Source organism: Bidens hawaiensis, unplaced genomic scaffold (assembly GCF_021521415.1).
Source record: "Bidens hawaiensis isolate Kalapana, Puna unplaced genomic scaffold, B.hawaiensis_p1.1 tig00027759_1, whole genome shotgun sequence".
Taxonomy (NCBI): domain Eukaryota; kingdom Viridiplantae; phylum Streptophyta; class Magnoliopsida; order Asterales; family Asteraceae; genus Bidens; species Bidens hawaiensis.
In genome coordinates, this window is record NW_027494495.1 from 90,993 (window position 1) to 109,331 (window position 18,339).

The following is an 18,339-nucleotide window of genomic DNA, read 5'->3' on the forward strand; positions in this document are numbered from 1 at the left end:
GTGTTAGGGCGTTGTTAATTGTAACTCTACCATAGTATGAGGCTTGGAACTCTACCCACTCAATTGTATTACTGAATGATTTTCACTTTTCAGAGTTATTCTTATAACTTTTCACTCTTTATTCTTGATTACCATTTGGTTGAACCAATTTTCACTATAAGTGGTAAAACTTGGACATATATACCGGGAGGATTGGCTTCAATATATATAAAAATTTCATAAACCCGAAAGGATCGGGCTCAAAATTTTGATCAAAACGGGTCAATCTACACCATGTATAACACAATTTTGACCGTAAAAGAATATATTTACCCTATTAAGTTGCGCGCATGGTTTGCTTGTTGTCGTCTTCTAGTAATTCAGCCTATATGTTGTTTTATGATTTTGTATCTAATACTTGTTTTTATGTTTGTATTGTTTCGTTTTAGCTAATGAAAGTCTGTTTTGCTGGTAAAAAATAAAATAAAATCTAGTACTTATTTTTAGTACTTATTTTTACTCTTTCACGACTTTTTCAATTAATGATAGCTTTCTCCTGACTCAATAGATTTGAAACAATCACTAACCCACTAGCATCATATATTTTTGTATGGTGTTTTTTTTATGCAGGTCTTTTATAGAGTTGATAGTCTTACTCGCAGTGGCGGACCAACGGTTTAGGTGGCCTAAAGCGAAGTAACAATCAGAGGCCTTTTGCATTGTCTTTATTTGTTTAACAAAATTTGATATGTTAGCTATACACGTCAATCTAGATAGATTTTTCTACGCCTAACTACAAAATATAAGTAATTTGCTTATAAAATTTTCAGCTTAAGTTTTTGTTCGAAATTTGGATAAAAAGGAATCTTAATTAATACAAAATTATGTTGGCAACAAATAAAATAGATCTTTTTAGTACAAATGCTAGAAAGAAACTTACTTGAAACCAAAACAAAGGAAAAGAAAATAAATGAAATCCATGAGCATGGCAGGGGGGAAATGGAAGATAAATACCACAATAAAAAAATAATTGATAATTCCTAGAATAGCATTAAAAGTTGGAGTTGAAAATTAATGAAATTATATATGTTTTGGGCCTAAACGGGACTTCACAATTTTACATTGGCATTTACATGCAAAAATAAAAAAACAGAGGAACCTTAAGATTCGAAAGCGAGCATTCACGGCCACGGCTAACTGCATTTACCACTCCACAGCAGGAAAGATACATGTATGCCATGCTAAACACGAGATAATATACATCATATTTAAAATTTTGTTTTATTAATTTTTTTAACAAGGCCTCAATATTTTGGGGGCCTAAAGCCCTAACTTTACTCGCTTAGCTTATAGGGCCGCCCCTACTTACTCGAATCAACCTATCCATCCTTTGAGACAGAGGTATGGTATGCACGCATCTCATCCTTCCAAAACCCCACCAGTAGCTTTACTATGAAGAATTTTTACAGGCTATGGTTGTTGTTGTTATGTTTATCGGGAGGAAAATGATTAATTTAGGGCTATTTACCATTTCTTTGAAGTTAGAAACTTCCGTGTTTTTAAAGTTTTGGAGATGGCAAAAGTTAAATAGGTTTAGATGTAAAACTTGAACTAAATTTGACTTTTAAACTTGAACTAACTAGCAAAACATGTCGTGTTGTGGTCGTGTAACTACTTGAATTTCGGTCAGTATCAGATAACTTCGTTACAACGCCAACACTAAATCCAAATAGTAATTTTGTAAACATCCAAAGCATATTGGAATAACTTATGATCAAAGTGCCACGACTTAGGTCAGTATCAGTTAGGTTCGTTACGACACCGGTACTAAACCCAAAAAATAAATTAGTAAACGTCCATAATAGTAGCAACACTCGTATAGCGTATAATAGAAAAAATTAACAGATTCAAAATTAGGTGTATTGGGTCAGTAAAACCCGGGCGTCGTGGCGACGAGTCGATGGGAATTCGGTTGGTATCAGTTACGTTCGTTACGTGTCGAAACTAAAACCAAAAAATAAATTCGACAAATTAGCATATTTAAAAAAAAAGTAGGCATACTCAAATAAGTTATGATAAAATAGAAATAATAACATATTTAAAGCAAAAGTTAGTCGGTTGGTATATTTCGGGCTTTGCGGTGGCAAGTTGACACGAATTTGGTCGGTATGACTTTCATCCCGTTAACGAAACTAAATCCAAAATATGAATTCGTCAAATTAACATAATTAAAAGTAATAGAAATTCAAAACCAGCCTTTAATTACGGTCAAATTAACATAATTCAAAGAAATAGAAATCCAAAAACCAGGCTTTACGGAGGTGAGTCGATGTGAATTATGTCGGTATCGGTTACGTTCGTTAAGATAACATATTGACAGAATTACAGAAATTGTCCTTTATGTTTGCACCAAATTTCACTCATCGTTATTTATCTTTAAAAGTAACATGTTTTATCCTTTACGTATATAAATCTGACATCGGTTGTCCGTTACCCTTAACCCAGTTAGTTTTTCACGTTAAATCAGGTCATGTGCATTGCACATGAGGGCAAATTGGTCATTTCAGCTACTAATTAAGAATATGTTAATAAAAATAAAAAAAAAACAACATATTCACCCCTCTCTCTCTTGTTTAATCTATACCAGTGCACCATCAAAAACCTACCACCACCACCACCCTACCCTTACACCACCAACACCATCCAACCTACTGTAACCTCCTCCCCTGTGTTACTAGAGCCACCATCGGACTTACCGCCACAAACCCTAACACCGCCACCAACCTAAATTTCAACAATTTAAGCTTAATCAACATAACAGTAGTAAACCTAAGCTTAATTCAACAATTTAAGCCGGAAACCCCTAACCCTAACATGTTCTTGCCTAACGAAAACAGATGCAGTTGTAGCGACTGAAAACCGTGTATCAATCCGCTCCATTGGCGACTAAAACAAACCCTAATTATGACTGTCGGAATCCTAATCAAGGTGTATTTCTTCCATTGAAGCACCGTCGCCGCCGCTAGGGCTTGCAATTAAACAACGGTGGAGCAATCAGGGCTTGCAATCAAATCTCCTTGTTGACATAATCTCCGGAGCTGATAGCAACCCTAATCAGAGATATGACGAAGGTATTAAGGTGGGGGCTTGCTGTTGAACGGCGCTTTGAATATGGGGGCGCGCCAACTATGGTGGTGGTGGTTTCCGGCTCTGGTGGTTCCAGTAGAGAGGTGGGTGGAGGTGGAAGACGGCGGCGATGCGGGGTTGAGATGACGGCGGCCGAAAGTGGTTGAGGTTAGATGATGATAATGGATTGGATTATGTAATATATATAAACATAAAATTAATTTTATTTGTTTTTAAAAAAGAAAAGGTATTGTGTTTTTATTTATATTTGGTTTAAATATTAAAAAGTTTGTTTAATAAACGGGTAGAATGACTGATTTGCCCTCATGTGCAATGCACATGACCTGATTTAACGTGAAAAAATAACTGGGTTAGGGGTAAAGGACAAATGATGTCAGATTTATATACATAGAGGATAAAACATGTTACTTTTAAAGATAAAGGACGATAAGTGAAATTTGGTGTAAACAACAATTTCTGTAATTCTGTCTAACATATTTAAAAGAAAAAGAAAAAGACATAAAATGGTTTTATGGCACCAGGGTTTTAAATCTGTATATACTTTGTAACCAGCTTTTGGAAGAAAAAATATGTGTGTTTCAATCTGCAGGAGACACATTCAAAGACACCTGCGTCAAACATGAAATCCTTAGCCAAAGCTGAAGTTTAGTTTGCTCTATTCTAGGAGTCAACGATAATACAATGAGACACATTGAAAGTCACCAGTTTGACTCGGTTTATTTATATAAAATAACATTTTATATTTATCAAAATTCCTTCTGTATACACTATTCTACTATATTAAATCGGACCGGACCTTACACACAACAAAGCATTACAAAGTTGAGATTGAGATTGAGATTGGAACAATCTTTTGAACTTATAATGATTGTGTTAAATGTGGGGGTTTACAATAGATCATCCATAGCAGACACATTCTGGGTTGCTCAAATGAAATGCTACATACAAATCTAACACAACCGCCTTAAGGCGGAGGCTATCCATTGACGTTGGTTGTAAATACATTCGTCCTACGGACATTGATTTTAACCAAGTAATTAAGTTGATATTGCCATCTCTAATCTCTATTCAAATGATATAAACCCATAATAAACAAGGCAAATGAAGTCATTAACTATTTGTAACATACTTACTATACAGGGAACAAATAGTTAACTTTACTTCCAAAACTTTGTCAAAGAAATGTAATATAGAACAAGAACCCGCATATGAACCATGCAAAAGGTAAAAGTTACAATACCGATGACGTCTTCTGTCACCACGCTTCTTTTTCCTCACAATTTGCTTGAACAACATATGTACTCATTTCGGGCAGTTGTGCCTTTTGCACATATCTCTTCCACACGCCAACTTCAAAAGGTTTCCAGCATCACTTGGCTTCAGCTGGAACACTGAAAACACGTGACACTGTGAATACAAGAGGATATAACCATGACCCTAATTACAAAACGGGCCATTTGAATTATCAAGATTTTACTTTCAACTATAAAAAGCAACTCGCGAGTGTTTTCATGTATGTCTAACTTAATATAAGCACTAAATAAATACTCAACATACAGTTAATTTACTACAACGGATTATCTTATTCTCATTATTCAATATCACATAAAATGTTGGAGAGCCATCATCAATATTTCAAAGTGCATAAAGCATAACTAGTTATTCTTTCGCCCTTGACAATTAAAACTTTTTGGTGCAATATGCCCATATGCAACTCCATACAACCCTAAACCCTAAGCCCGTGTAGGACCCTGCTGCTTTGGGACTTCAAAAATGTTGGTAGGTTTTCAACCAACCAATCTTTTTGAATTATGTTATATCATCAAATTTTGTACCCAGAAGAAATCTTGATGCAAAATCGAGTTACTTTGTAGCAAAGACGAAAAGTGTACACAAGTTACACGTCACATATTGAGTTGTCCATGACTAATCTTTGCTCAATCGACAAACAACAGACCTAACCGACTACGAGCCTATGATTACACACAAATGTGCCAGTATAATACTAATAGCAGAGCTATTTGTAAGGTCTGGGAAAACCTTACCTCTATCCCAGAGGAAAGAGAGGTTGCTCCCGCTGACACCTCTAGCTCAAAAACCGTACAATATCGTCTAGTATCATATAGTATTGCAGAATAGCACAGCAAATAGGAAATAGTACTAACAATAAAAGTTGTAAACTATCATTAACATACAATGATAAGTAAAACTATATTAGTCACATATAAAAAGGCAAATAAACATGCAAAAGAAGCATCGCCCCCTATTCAAATACCATCTTTACACATGCAGCAATTCATCCGCGTATTAAGTGTGGGAATCAACATCAAGAATCAAGATCTTCAATTTATCCTTAGAAAGTTGGAAAAAACTTAAGCATATGCAGACAAACACACCAATACTTTTACTTTTATTTATCATTAAGGACCAATCGCTAAGATTACTACTCAATATTAATGTATTCTTAAGATTTGTCAAATGACCAAACAGAAACAAGAAGACAAATGAGTCACCCTAAGGAATCAAACAAGCACACCTAAAATATGTCACTTTCTGTAACAAATCCTACATGTTTGAATAAGTTTGATCACCTAAAAACACTACTTCATTTCATCAGATCAATTCAATCAACCAGTAACATCGTTTAACTAACTTACTAAACTGATTACCCGAAAACCCGTCAGTCCCGGAATATAACTTCGTCCGCCATCTCCATCAACGGCTCCAAACAGTCCGGCGAAAACTTCCTCCCAAACATATACGGGGTCGAGTAATTCGACCGCCGAAGCTCATAAATCAGCTCCGCCGACACCTCATTCGGGTAATACGTATGTGGGTGCCCATCAACACTATCCGTCCAATTCACCCGAGTCAACGTAAACCCCGCACACCCGTCCGGATCCTCCATCGACAGCAAAGTCGGAAAATAATGCTCTTCCGGATAACACGAATTCGGCTTAATACAATCCAACCGAAACTTCCTCCACAACCTCCTATCCCTCAACACCAAAACCGCATCCTTCCTCGTCAAGGTAAAAAATTGCGAACCCATTCGAAACCTATCAAACGGAACCTCGGGCACCATCACATTCTCACCCCTGGCATTATACCTATCCCAAATATACGGGTTCTCCGAAAAAACCTCAATAAAACTCCTGTACCTCAACTGACTCAATTCCGCAACTTGATGCGAATTCGTTTCAAACACGGTATCATACAGGTAATTAAACGAGTGAAGCGGGATGCATTGTTGCGAGACCAGGGTAAAGAATTGGTTGGCCGGATCGTCTAGAATCGCGGTGGCGAGAAGGCGGCGTGCGGCGGCGATGAGGGTGGCAGTACCGCGGCGTGTTTTCTTGGCGGTGGTGATGAATCGGTCTTGAGTGAAAACCCCACCTGGGATTTTGACTTTAGGGTTTACAGTAGGGTCTGCGTGAACATAGACAGTGTATAGATCTCGATTGGATCGGTTGAAGAAGTGTTCCCATAAGGGTGAGAAGTGTAAATCTGAGTTGGTGAGGAACATGAATGCGATTTTGGGTTTAGAATTGGTGGATCCGAGCCTTGATTTGGTGGGTTTGTGTTCTGCGGCGGTGGCTCGGCGGAAGAGGGTGAGGTCTTGGAGTTCGTCTGGGAAGGAGATGGGCGGTGAGGGCGGCGGAGGGAGGATGTGTGGGGTCAAGTAGTAGAGGCCTGGGAGACAGAGTAGGATTAACAGAGTTGCTGGGATTAATGGTGATGGGGTTGTTGGTAGATTATTATTATTATTATTATTATTATTATTATTATTATTATTATTATGTGAAGAAGATGAAGATGTCATGATGATATGGGTTTTATTTTATGTAAGGATTGATGTGAATTTGGGCATAATGTTGAAGAAGGAGAGTAGGGATGGATGGATGGGATGGGATGGGATGGGATGGGATGGGATGGGATGGGATGAGATGAGATGAGATGAGATCGTTTGTGAGAGACCATCAATGTGAATGTGATGTTAGCCCCTTGATATATTGAATATTGAGAACAAAAATACAATTGGGATATTTTTTTATATTATAAGTATGGTATTGATTTTTGTTGCCTTTTTTTGGATTTATTAAATAAATATTGTTTATTTGTGCTTTGATGATGGGATTAATTAAATAAAGGTAAAACGAGTAAGGTACGTGGGTTTTGTTAATATTTTAACTTCTTTATTTTGAAAGACAAAATAGCAAGTCACTAAAATATAAAACACAGTTTATTGTAAGAAAGAAAAAAAAAACAGACAACTAAAATGTAAAACATTTTCAATCCTCCCGAGTTATCAAACTTGATCTTGAACTATTTCGAATCCACAGGTAGTCAAGAACTTTAACTCTATCCACCAAGTCGGCCAACACCACCAGTTTCCCATCAAACCCCGTCGCATTCCTCGCCTTCTGCAAGCACCAAATAGTGACCAAAGTTATAGCATGAAACATTTTCGCCTTCTTTTTAGTGAAACTTGTGTATATATGTTGATCCCGAAAGTCCCCAATACTAAACGCGTATATGCTCGGAATCTTGCACCAGGAAGAGATCACCTGCCGTCGCACAAGACACAAATAAATGTTCACTCATCTCATCGACTTCACCGCACTCTATTAAAGTTAAAACTTTAACTTTAATAGTTTAATTGTTAAATAATGATTTTAACAAAAAATTAAAGACCAATACATATATAAATAAACTAGAGTTCGGTATTCGTGATCGAAAAAGCTTAGGATGTAGAGATCGGGTACACCGATGGTCAGCAGTAGCGATTGACGGTCGCTCAGTGGCGAGGGTTGCAGACGACAACCAAGTTTGTAGTCATGATCGCTTATGCGTCAAGGAAACGAGCGATGACATGAGTTGAGGCTTTAATCACGTTTTGGAGTATGGGTTCGTGTAAGTTTCTAATGATATGTAGATGCTTTGGATTTATTCATCTTTTTTAGTTGAATATAGACAGAATTATAAATTTTGTCATTTAAAAAAAATCCAAATTACGGTTCGTGTCCTTTTTTTAGTTTCTTTGCAGGCAGTGTACTTTAAACATTTTTTTCATACACGTTATGTCCTTTATGCTAACCGGGTTAGAAAAACTCAGTTAAGTATGACATGTGTCAGACATGTGATGGGCATAATTGTAATTCTAATGTATCCTTAAATTTAAAAAAAGAAAAGAAGATATATATAATAATTAACTTAAAAAAAACATTTTCAATTTCTTTCTGTCTGCACCTTCACCCTCACCCCTCACTTTCTTCTTTTTAGTTCTAAACCACCACCACCATGTCACACCTCGATCAAAAGCGGCGTAACATGTCGGGGTACAACCGATTGCCCAAAAACACAAGACACTATTTAAAGTGACAATATTTATTCAACTCATTTTATTTCATAAATCAGGAATCAACACATCTCGTTCACACAAACAAACTGAATACAAATTATATTATTCGTTTTACTAATATCCTAATAGTCTTGGTAAATCACGTAGCGTATAATAGACTAAAATGGTCTAGGATTTATAGTTCCACAATCCAAAAGCGATAAACACATAAGCATGTAAGCATAGAAACACCAAATCGAGCAATTATTTAAGTAAAGTATACAATCACGTTTGTGGGTTTAAAGATTCAAGTAAATAAAGAATTTAGTTTGATAAGTATGAAATGTCACCCCAAAACGAAAGATGGAAACGGGGTATGAAAGTACTCACCTCGATTGACGAATCGAGAAATAATAAGTGATCGACATATAGAAAGCTTGTAAACGAAGCGAACGAATCCGACTTGGAAAGCTAATTGAAAACGAATAAATAAAAATATATTAATGAACTTGAACTTTAGTTGAAATTACATTTGAAACATTGGACAAGAAGGTTCGGTTGTTAATCGGGTTACCGGTTAATTGGTTAACGATTAGGGACTCGTACTTAATTGATAATTTAAAATAAAATAATATTATTTTATTGGGCTTTTAAATAACTAAACCAATATTAAATAGAAACAAGAAGAGTTTAATTCAAGAGTTCGATTTTATAAAAATGAATAGATAATAAAGCTTATAATGATGTTATTAATGATAAAGATAGTGATGATAATGATAATTTTAAAATATGTTATATATATATTAACATATATATATATTAGATAATGATGATAATAATATATATAAATATACTACCACTTGAGAATTGTTTTTAAAACTAATAATAGTAGTAGTAATAATAAATATAATAATTATTATTTTTGTTGTTGAAAACATTATTAATAGATTTATAAATTTTAATAATAATAATTATTATTATTATAATAATTATATGTGCTATATTAATAATAACTAATACTTATAACATTTTAATAATAGTAGTATTAGGGATAAAAATATAACTCGAGTGACGACGTTAAATGGCAACTAGGCCCGACATGAGTTTCGGTTCAATAACACAAGTGGATAATATTAACAATAATAGGATTTAATAATATTACTTCATAATCATAATAATAATAATCTATTTATTATGAAAATAATGATAAAAATAATTGTTTTATTAATGATAATAATAACAATAATAATAATAAAAATAATGAGTTTTATAATAAGTTATGCGATTAATAATAATAATTCCAAAAATACTCTCCAAAGTCGGTTCAAGGGGGAATCGAACTTGTGACTCGATTACCGACATGCGCCTCACGTGAGGGTATTTAACTGAGTTTTTCTAACCCGGTTAGCGTAAAGGACATAACGTGTAGAAAAAAATGTTTAAAGTACACCTCCTGCAAAGAAATTGAAAAAAGAACACGAACCGTAATTTGGCTTTTTTTAAATGACATAATTTGTAATTCTGTCATGAATATATGAAAAGTGTGCCTTTAAAGCACTTATACATGCTTGCTAAATTCTTATGAGGTGTGCATACATTAACGTTTTTGTTAAGTGTGCTACGTTTGTTAGCAGGAAGGGTTGTGCCAACAGAGGTCACGTTTTGACGGAATTAAGTCCTCTTCAATGACATAGGTAAAAGATTAAAATCCACGTTGGTGGTGGAGTATAGACCATAGTTTGAGAGGTAGTAGACTAGTAGGCACCAATGTTTTAAAAACCGGTATTTTACTCATACCGGATTTAATTCAAAAATGGTACAACAGGTTGAACCAGGATGTACCGGGAGGTTCAACCGAATTGAATAGTTTACCTTCTAATTCATATAAATACAAATTCAACTCAAAAGATAATCCTAAAGTACATTAATAAACATTACACATGAACCAAACATTACATATAAATAATGATCTAATCAAATATGAAGTTTCATTTTATGTGTGAAATTAATTAATTATAAAAGATGTGAAGAAACAAACTTTGGATTTGCAAGATACAAAATTAGTTGATTAAAGAATCGTTGTTTAGTGTGTCTGCTTGTTTTTATGTTATCTACTAGGTTAAAAGTCGTGTTCAAAAAATATGGGTCGCAAAAAATATAAAAAATCTCTTGGTTTTAAAACCGGTTTTCCGGTTTAAACCGGTATTTTTGAAAAAACCGGCGACATGACGTTCTAGCAAACCGCCTAAAAATATTGGGCTCTAAATACCGGGTGCCTTACCGAAATCCGGTATAACCGGTTCAACCGTACGTACCAGTTTTTAAAACACTGGTAGGCACCATAAATTCCTTAACGAGTCATGGGATAATAAGAAATATAAAGTTTTAAATTTATTTGAACGCATGAAATATTCTTGTCATAACATGGCTTAAGTGTGAAGTTAATGGTTTATGTTCGGAAATTCAATATACACCATGTTTCTTTTTTTAAAAAAAATTCCATCAATTTTATCTTATTATGTTTTAATGTTTTGTTTTCTTTTTCTTTTTATTTTCTTTTTTATTGTTGTTATGTAATAACTTTTTTTTAAAAAGATGTATTTTTATATAATAATTATTTTTGTTATTAACAAATAGAAGTTCGTTGAAAACAAAACAATAAACACGTATTCACAAAACAAGAAACACTTATATACACCAAACCAAAACATGTATTATATACAAAACATCGAGTTTGTACAAAATAAAACAAATATACAAACTTTAAAAACGGGGTGTCGCCGGTATCGTCGTCGGGGGCCGTAAACGTCGCGTCGTGAACATTGACGTGGTCATCGGCCCTGTGTCTGATGCCTGATCCTTGACCGGCGTTGTCCACGCCGTCACATCGTCTGCATCTAACGCCCAACGTGCTCGCCTCGTGGTCAAAACTAAGTGGGTGGTACCTCGTACCTAACACCACGCTGTGCGGCGCCGAGATAATTGACGACCCAACTAATCTGACACTGCAACTATAGCATCCCCCAATGCATCTCCAGCATCCCTCGTTCCATGAGCTGTAATCTGGCGTCAGTTCCAGCATCCAAACGCACAGCGTGATAAGTATGGGAACGTGTTGCGGCGGTGGCTAATATCAAAATAATAACAATTAATAAATAGCCGAATTAAAAGTAAACGTAAAACGATAATATAATAAACGTACCTCATGTGCGTCAATATCATCATCCATGTCCCCACCCGCATCCTCATACTCGTCGACTAACTGGTTGACAAGCTGGACCTTCGCCGCTGCTAGTGGGGCAGGCTCGATTAAAGGCACATGGACGTAAAGGGCGAGTGCCACAACCCCCGTCACGAGACGGTATGCCGGGCCGTCGGGTCCTGGAAACGTCTACACAATATGCATGCTTGAGCAGCGGCCACGGATCGATCTCTAGGATACGTAAAGAAACTACCTGCTCTCCGTACCCCAATGAAATCACAAGCTGAGGGACGTACTGGCCACCCAACAACGACCCACGCACCTGTCGTCGGTAGTAACTGACAAAATAGTTTACAAAACCTCGGTTGCAGTGCGTGTGGGTCAGCATGCACCGCACAACAAACAAATCGCGGAGGCTGCAGTGTTAAGCGCCCTAAATACGACCCGTGACACACATGGTAATAAAGCGATGAAGGTACTTGTACAATACGATACGATACGATACGATAGAATAGAATACAATACAATACAATATTTAACGTACCTGTGCAATGGGTCACTAATAGTGGAGACTTTGGCTTTCGTAGCCTTAGGCCCGATCCCGAAAGCCTCATTGCAAATCGTCCCCCACCAGATCCTCAACTCGTCGTCCGACAACTGGTGGATGCTCCCCGTGTAAAGTAGAAGTCGTACACTACGTGAAAAATGACCTTTGGTCACATGAAAAAAGTGTGCCCGTAGGCCTTTAGCCACACTCATCTGGTTCAGGTCATGTGTGACCAAAGGTCGCGACATCGTAGGTATCATATGGCCACACACAGTTTTTAGTGGTCTTATGTGGTTATAAGTGTGGCTAAAGGGTACCAGCATTAGTTGCTGGCCATCAAGAAGCCTCTCCAACAAGTGTGGCTAAACGGTAGAAAATGGCCACATGACTATTTACTAGGTGTGACCATTGTACGTATAGAGCCACATGAATTCGTGTTTCAGCCACATGAATTTTATAATAATGTGGCCAGTAGGGTTGTGGTAAGCGAGCATTGTGACCTATACCGTGTGGCTATAGAAAAACAATGGCCACTTGAGTTTAATAATAGTGTGACTAATTATATCATATAGACACTGGATGTTATATTAAATGTGGCTAAAAATGTTTATTTACCACTCAAACACTCCTTTGTAGATTATAGTGTAGCTATTGTCTTACCTTTTGTCACACATAATGCTTTTCGTAATTTAAAGTGTGGCTACTGTCAAACTTTTCGTCACACATAGTGATGTATTATGTGGCTAATCATATCGTATATACACTAGGGGTTATTTTCAGTGTGGCTAAAAATGTGAACTTGTCACTCAAACACTCTTTTGTAGTTTGTGTTGTGGCCATTGTCTTACCGTTTGTCACACATAATGTTTTTGTAATATAAAGTGTGACTATTATCATAATTTTGGTTACACATAGATAAATGTGGCTAAATGTGTCTTACCGAATTCAGTTTTTTTATTATTTTTTAAAATGAATTATAAAAAAATCAGATTTTTAACCTGCTAACAATGCATAATATAAATATTTCAAAGCATAACTTTATAAATGTAACTAAACACATTAGCATAAAATCAAAACATGTTTTTTCATAAGTTTAACAAACCCAATAACATAAATTCAAAACGGGTTTACATTAAATTGTTTTTGTCTCCTTTCTTCATTTTCCTTAAGTTCTTTTTCAATTTGTTCCATTCGTTGCACTCATTCTTCCAACTCGTTTCTTGACTTTCTTTCTGTCACACCCCGACCAAAGGCGGCGGAACATGCTGGGATGCAACGGATTGCCCAAAACACAAGACGCTATTTAAAGTGATAATATTTAATCAATTCATTTATTTCATAAATCAATAAACAATCATATAACTTGTTCATACAAAACAAATTGAATACAAGTAACAATTATATTATTTGTTTTACTAATATCCTAAAAGTCTTGATAACGTTTTTCGTCAAGTCCTTGAGTCAACAAAAGTCAAACCTGTAACATTTCATAAAATAAAATTTATCAACACAAAGGTTGGTGAGCAATTCATAAGTTTGAGCATATAAGTACATAGTGATAAAAAGCTACAAAACTTGTATACAAAACAATAAATAAAAGCAATAACTTGGATAAATAGATATCGCTAATAAAATTACGTTAGCGACACCTAGCTATAAGAGGATGCCAGATAGTCTAGGATTTTATAGTTATCGTTAATTGCATTACGTTAACGACACCTTTCTACAAGGGGATGCCAAGTAGTCTAATATTTTATAGATCAACCAACCAAAAGCGATAAACACATAGGCATAGAATCATAGAACAACAAATCGAGCAATTATTCAAGTAAAGTATACAACAACGTTTGTGGTTTAAGATTCAAGTAAATAAAGCATTTACTTTGATAAGTATGAAATGTCACCCCCCAAAACAAAAGATGGAAAACGGGGTATGAAAGTACTCACTTTCAAGTTATAAACTTGATCGGTAAAATAACGGGTAACCGGAAGGATGAGGTTTAATGGGCAAGGTTTAGGTAAAAGGAAGTCTTGTATTTAAAAGGTTGTCTAGGAAGTCTTTAATATAAAAGACAAGAAGTGTAAATAATTAAAGTAAGGGTTTAAAATGTAACTATTAAAGAATTTATAATAATAACCTTTTAAAATGTAAGTTTGCTCGAAACCGGGTTAAAGTATCTAACCTTATTATTTACTTAACCCATTTTAAGTAATAAGGTGGGTAAAATGCAAGAATGCAAGTTACTTTGGGACAAAGATACTAAAACGGGTTTCAACGAGTGTTTCAGGTTGTTGGTTCGGGTCTTGATAATTGGTCAAACCCAAAGTCAACTTTCCAAAATAATAAATGTTATGAGATAACTTAATAAAACTTAATAAGACTTAACCAAGTATGTAGTTCTATTGTTTTATAACTAACAACGTATGTTAAGCGAGTGTTCGGTTTTTTCGGTCCAAACTTGTTATGAGATCAAGTTGGATCCAACATTTCCAGGTACTTAAGAGAATAATTATAATCAGTTTGTAAACTATTTTTAAAGAAATATACAAGTCTTGATAGCTAAAAACACACTTGCGTGTCTTAAGCGAGTAAGAATCGGTTTAGTTCGGTTTGGTTCAGTTTCCATCTCTCAAATAGTTCATTGATGGTCTCCACATGCCCAAATATCCAAGAACTTGTATAATAATTCATAAATGTAGAAACTTAAGTTTTACAACCAAAAGTTAACAATAAAGTTTTTAAACAAAAGTTCGGTTTTGGTTTAGTTTCTTCTCGCAGTAAGTTCATAGATGGATTCCACATACCCATATATCATAGATCTTGTATAATAATGTACAAATGAAAATATTTAAATTCTAAAATTACAAAATCAACTACAAGTCTTTTTAACAAAAGTTCGGTTTAGTTCGGTTTCCATCTCACAATGAGTTCATAAATGGTCTCCACATACCCAAGACTTGTACATGTGACTAACAAACTAAAATGAGCAGAAGTTAAACATAAATTATATTGTACCACCATATTCAAGTATTAATAAGTTTATATAAGCTAATTAGAATGAAAGATTAAACTCGGTTTGACATTTGAAAGTCAAACCTTCAACAACACTAAGAAAATAACAACCTTGAATCTATGGAGTTTGAGAGAGAATTTGGAGATGTAGCAAGTGTAAAAATGAAGAAGATTGGTGTGTATATAAAGGGTAAGGGTCAAAGCTCCTTTGCAAGGTTCTCTTTTATTTTTACATGCAAATGGGTTGGTTAAACAAACAAGCAAAGCACAAAACAACAAGAAAAACACGAAAATATGTGCAGACATGGCTAGGCGCCGCACGATCTCCTCCTTGCCCCTGTCCGTGCGGCGCTGGGGGGGGGGGGCTCAGCTCTTTCTAGCGTGGTTCGCTTCGTGTCCGAAAGTTCGTTTTTGATGTAATTTGCTCGTTTTAAAGCCGTTTCCGAATTCGTAAAAGAGGTTTTTCAAATTGAACATGTGGGAATGATTTAGTAACATAAAATCCAATATTTTATATATTTGAAATGTTTGGGATATAAATCGGGTCGGTTTACGTGATAAACGAATACAAATAAAACCCGAAATTGACGAATGCCACAGTATCCCCAACTTTTTGGAAATTTCATCCCAAAATTAAAATAAACTCAAAGAAAATTAATTACTAACGATTGTCGATTTTAGTAAGACAATTGCGTGAAAAAATTTAAACAAAAGAATAATGTCAAATCCTTGCATGATTCAAAAAACGCTACAAATGAGAATCATAATAAAGGCACTTATATATAGGATGTACCGGCGGCATATCGTTTTTCACATTTCTATCGTTTTTCCGCTATCATTATCGGGTCCAAGTTATCGCACACAACCACACTTACTATGGCTTCCATACGGGGATTTCGATAATTAAGTGTGCACCCCTAAATTACTTTGATCGTCGTAAGGTCCACATGGTTCGTTCCATTGTGTGGTTTAAGAGACATATTTATTTCGATATTTTGAACATTAGAAATGCACATAAATCTGTTGAATTTTACAAATAGTGACAAAACAATACCAACGGTTGAATATTTTTGGGGTTGACTTTTAAATAAGTAGGAAAATGGGATGAATAATTGGAACAACTAAAATCTTAAAATATAACCAAGGTGAAAATAACAATTTTAGTTTAAATAAGTAAAGACGATCGAATAAATAAAATCCAGGGTAGGCAATTACGAAAATGAGAATTGAAGTCAAATGTCATCAATGTGAAAAGAATAAACAAATCATTTAAGATCCATGGTTGCACGTCGGGACACTAAATTGGTATAAAATCCGATAAGTGAAATTTTAATTATGAGAACTCCGATAAAAGGAAATGAGAAATCCAACAAATGAAAACAAGAATCCCAAAGAGTGAAAATGAAAAGTCCAATCGGTGTAAATGAGAAGCTCTATAAGTGAGTACATGAGGTCGGGGTAAACGACGTTAAATTAATAATAGTGTACGATGAGTTCATACGTGAACAAACTTGAGGTTATAAGTAATTGAGAATACGATTGCGTAAAATGTAATAACATGAGAATGATGTGAGTTTCTTGGGGTGACGCATACGTGTATCAACATAAATAAAATAACATTTGATTAACAACCAAAACAATCGATGAAATATGATTAAACGTGAATACGGCCACTATTGTGAAATCATTTATATAATCGTCATTATAATAACGGTTTCTAATAGCGCCAAAACTTGCGGTCAAAAACACATAGGTCGCTTCATAGCTCAAATGAAACGAGGTAGAATAATGCATAGAATCGTGTTTACATAAATGCTCATATATGAATAACATAGTCATGAAAATATCGTTTAAAAGATAAACGAAATTTTTAGCGAAATTGAGGTTTTGAAAGTATTACACAAATTGTTATTGAATAGCTTGAATTTGGTCATGAATAATCAAGACACAAAATGAAATCTCATGTGCATAAAGTTACCATCGAAATATCTCATCAATGGAAAAGAAAATCGTAATAACAGTGAGACCCGTATAAACGATGAAATATGTAAGTTACGGATCATGTATAATAGAATAAAATCGAGAATGAAGCCTTAAGTAAAGCCATTCAAGCGTTTCCAAGAAAATGTACATAATAACAAAGCATCGCGGTAGCGCGTAGCTAGAGAAACATTTAAATCATTAGTAAATTTAGATCTTGCAAGCCAAAATGTTAAAGGAATTTGTATACATAAGGCGGTTATGATGAAAAATATTTATGAAATGATGCTTGCGATAATAAGAGGTAATAGTTCGCGTAAATCGTTGTTGAACAAAATTCATGTCACAATATGAAGTATAAAGCATTTATAAATGCGTCCAAAAAAGATTTGCAAAGCCATGGTCATTAAGTTTATGTAAGATGGTGAAAGTTGTAATTTGTTATTGAATCAACCTCGCGTTCATCATTCAAAATGAAACCTCGTATTTATAAAGTTATTAAGAGATTTATCACCTTAGGTGACAATATTTAAAACCTTGAAAACACACATATAATCGTATAATAATCTCTTTGAAAACAAATCCTCATAATAGAATTTTGTTGTCATGAAAATCTTAGATTTTTTTTAAAGATGATTTATAAGATTTGAACATAATATGTAAATCGTTAATCTTGAAAGAGTTTATAATATATAAGTGACTAGTTGAACACATGAGGTTGTTATGAATATACTAGTTGTATATATATATATAAATTTTACGGAAAAGTGAAACTCGCGCACGTAGGAAGGGGTTTTAGGCTTCGAATGGTGAATGGTTTGGAAATTTGGTGAAGGGTGAGTGTATTTTGGCTGTCTTGCGTAGTTGGGTTTTCTTGAGTTGGATTGATGAGGTTTGTTGAGTTTATGTTGTTTGAGTGGGTTAGGCTTAGATGATTTGTGTGAGTAATGGTTGGGCTATTTAGGTGAGGTTTTTCTTATTTGAGCTCGTTTAAGTTGTTGGGTTGGATAATTTGATCTTGACCAGTTTGGGTTGAGATTCGGTTTATACATGTATTTTGTAAGGAGTGTTCGGGGTTGCTACTTTTGATATCAAACCCTAAGGTTGGATGGGAATGATGTGGCGACATG

General features: G+C 34.9%; 1 protein-coding gene across 1 annotated transcript; it reads right to left on the bottom strand.

Moving 5' to 3' along the window:
* Window positions 1-4,014: 4,014 nt before the first annotated feature.
* LOC143575819 (glycosyltransferase BC10-like) lies at window positions 4,015-6,978 on the bottom strand. The gene is made up of 2 exons (XM_077060089.1): window positions 5,796-6,978; window positions 4,015-4,517 (listed from the first exon to the last, which is right to left on the bottom strand). Exon 1 carries the CDS (start codon window positions 6,947-6,949, stop codon window positions 5,807-5,809), a length of 1,143 nt encoding a protein of 380 aa, XP_076916204.1. The 5' UTR covers window positions 6,950-6,978; the 3' UTR covers window positions 4,015-4,517; window positions 5,796-5,806.
* Between the last annotated feature and the right edge of the window lie 11,361 nt (window positions 6,979-18,339).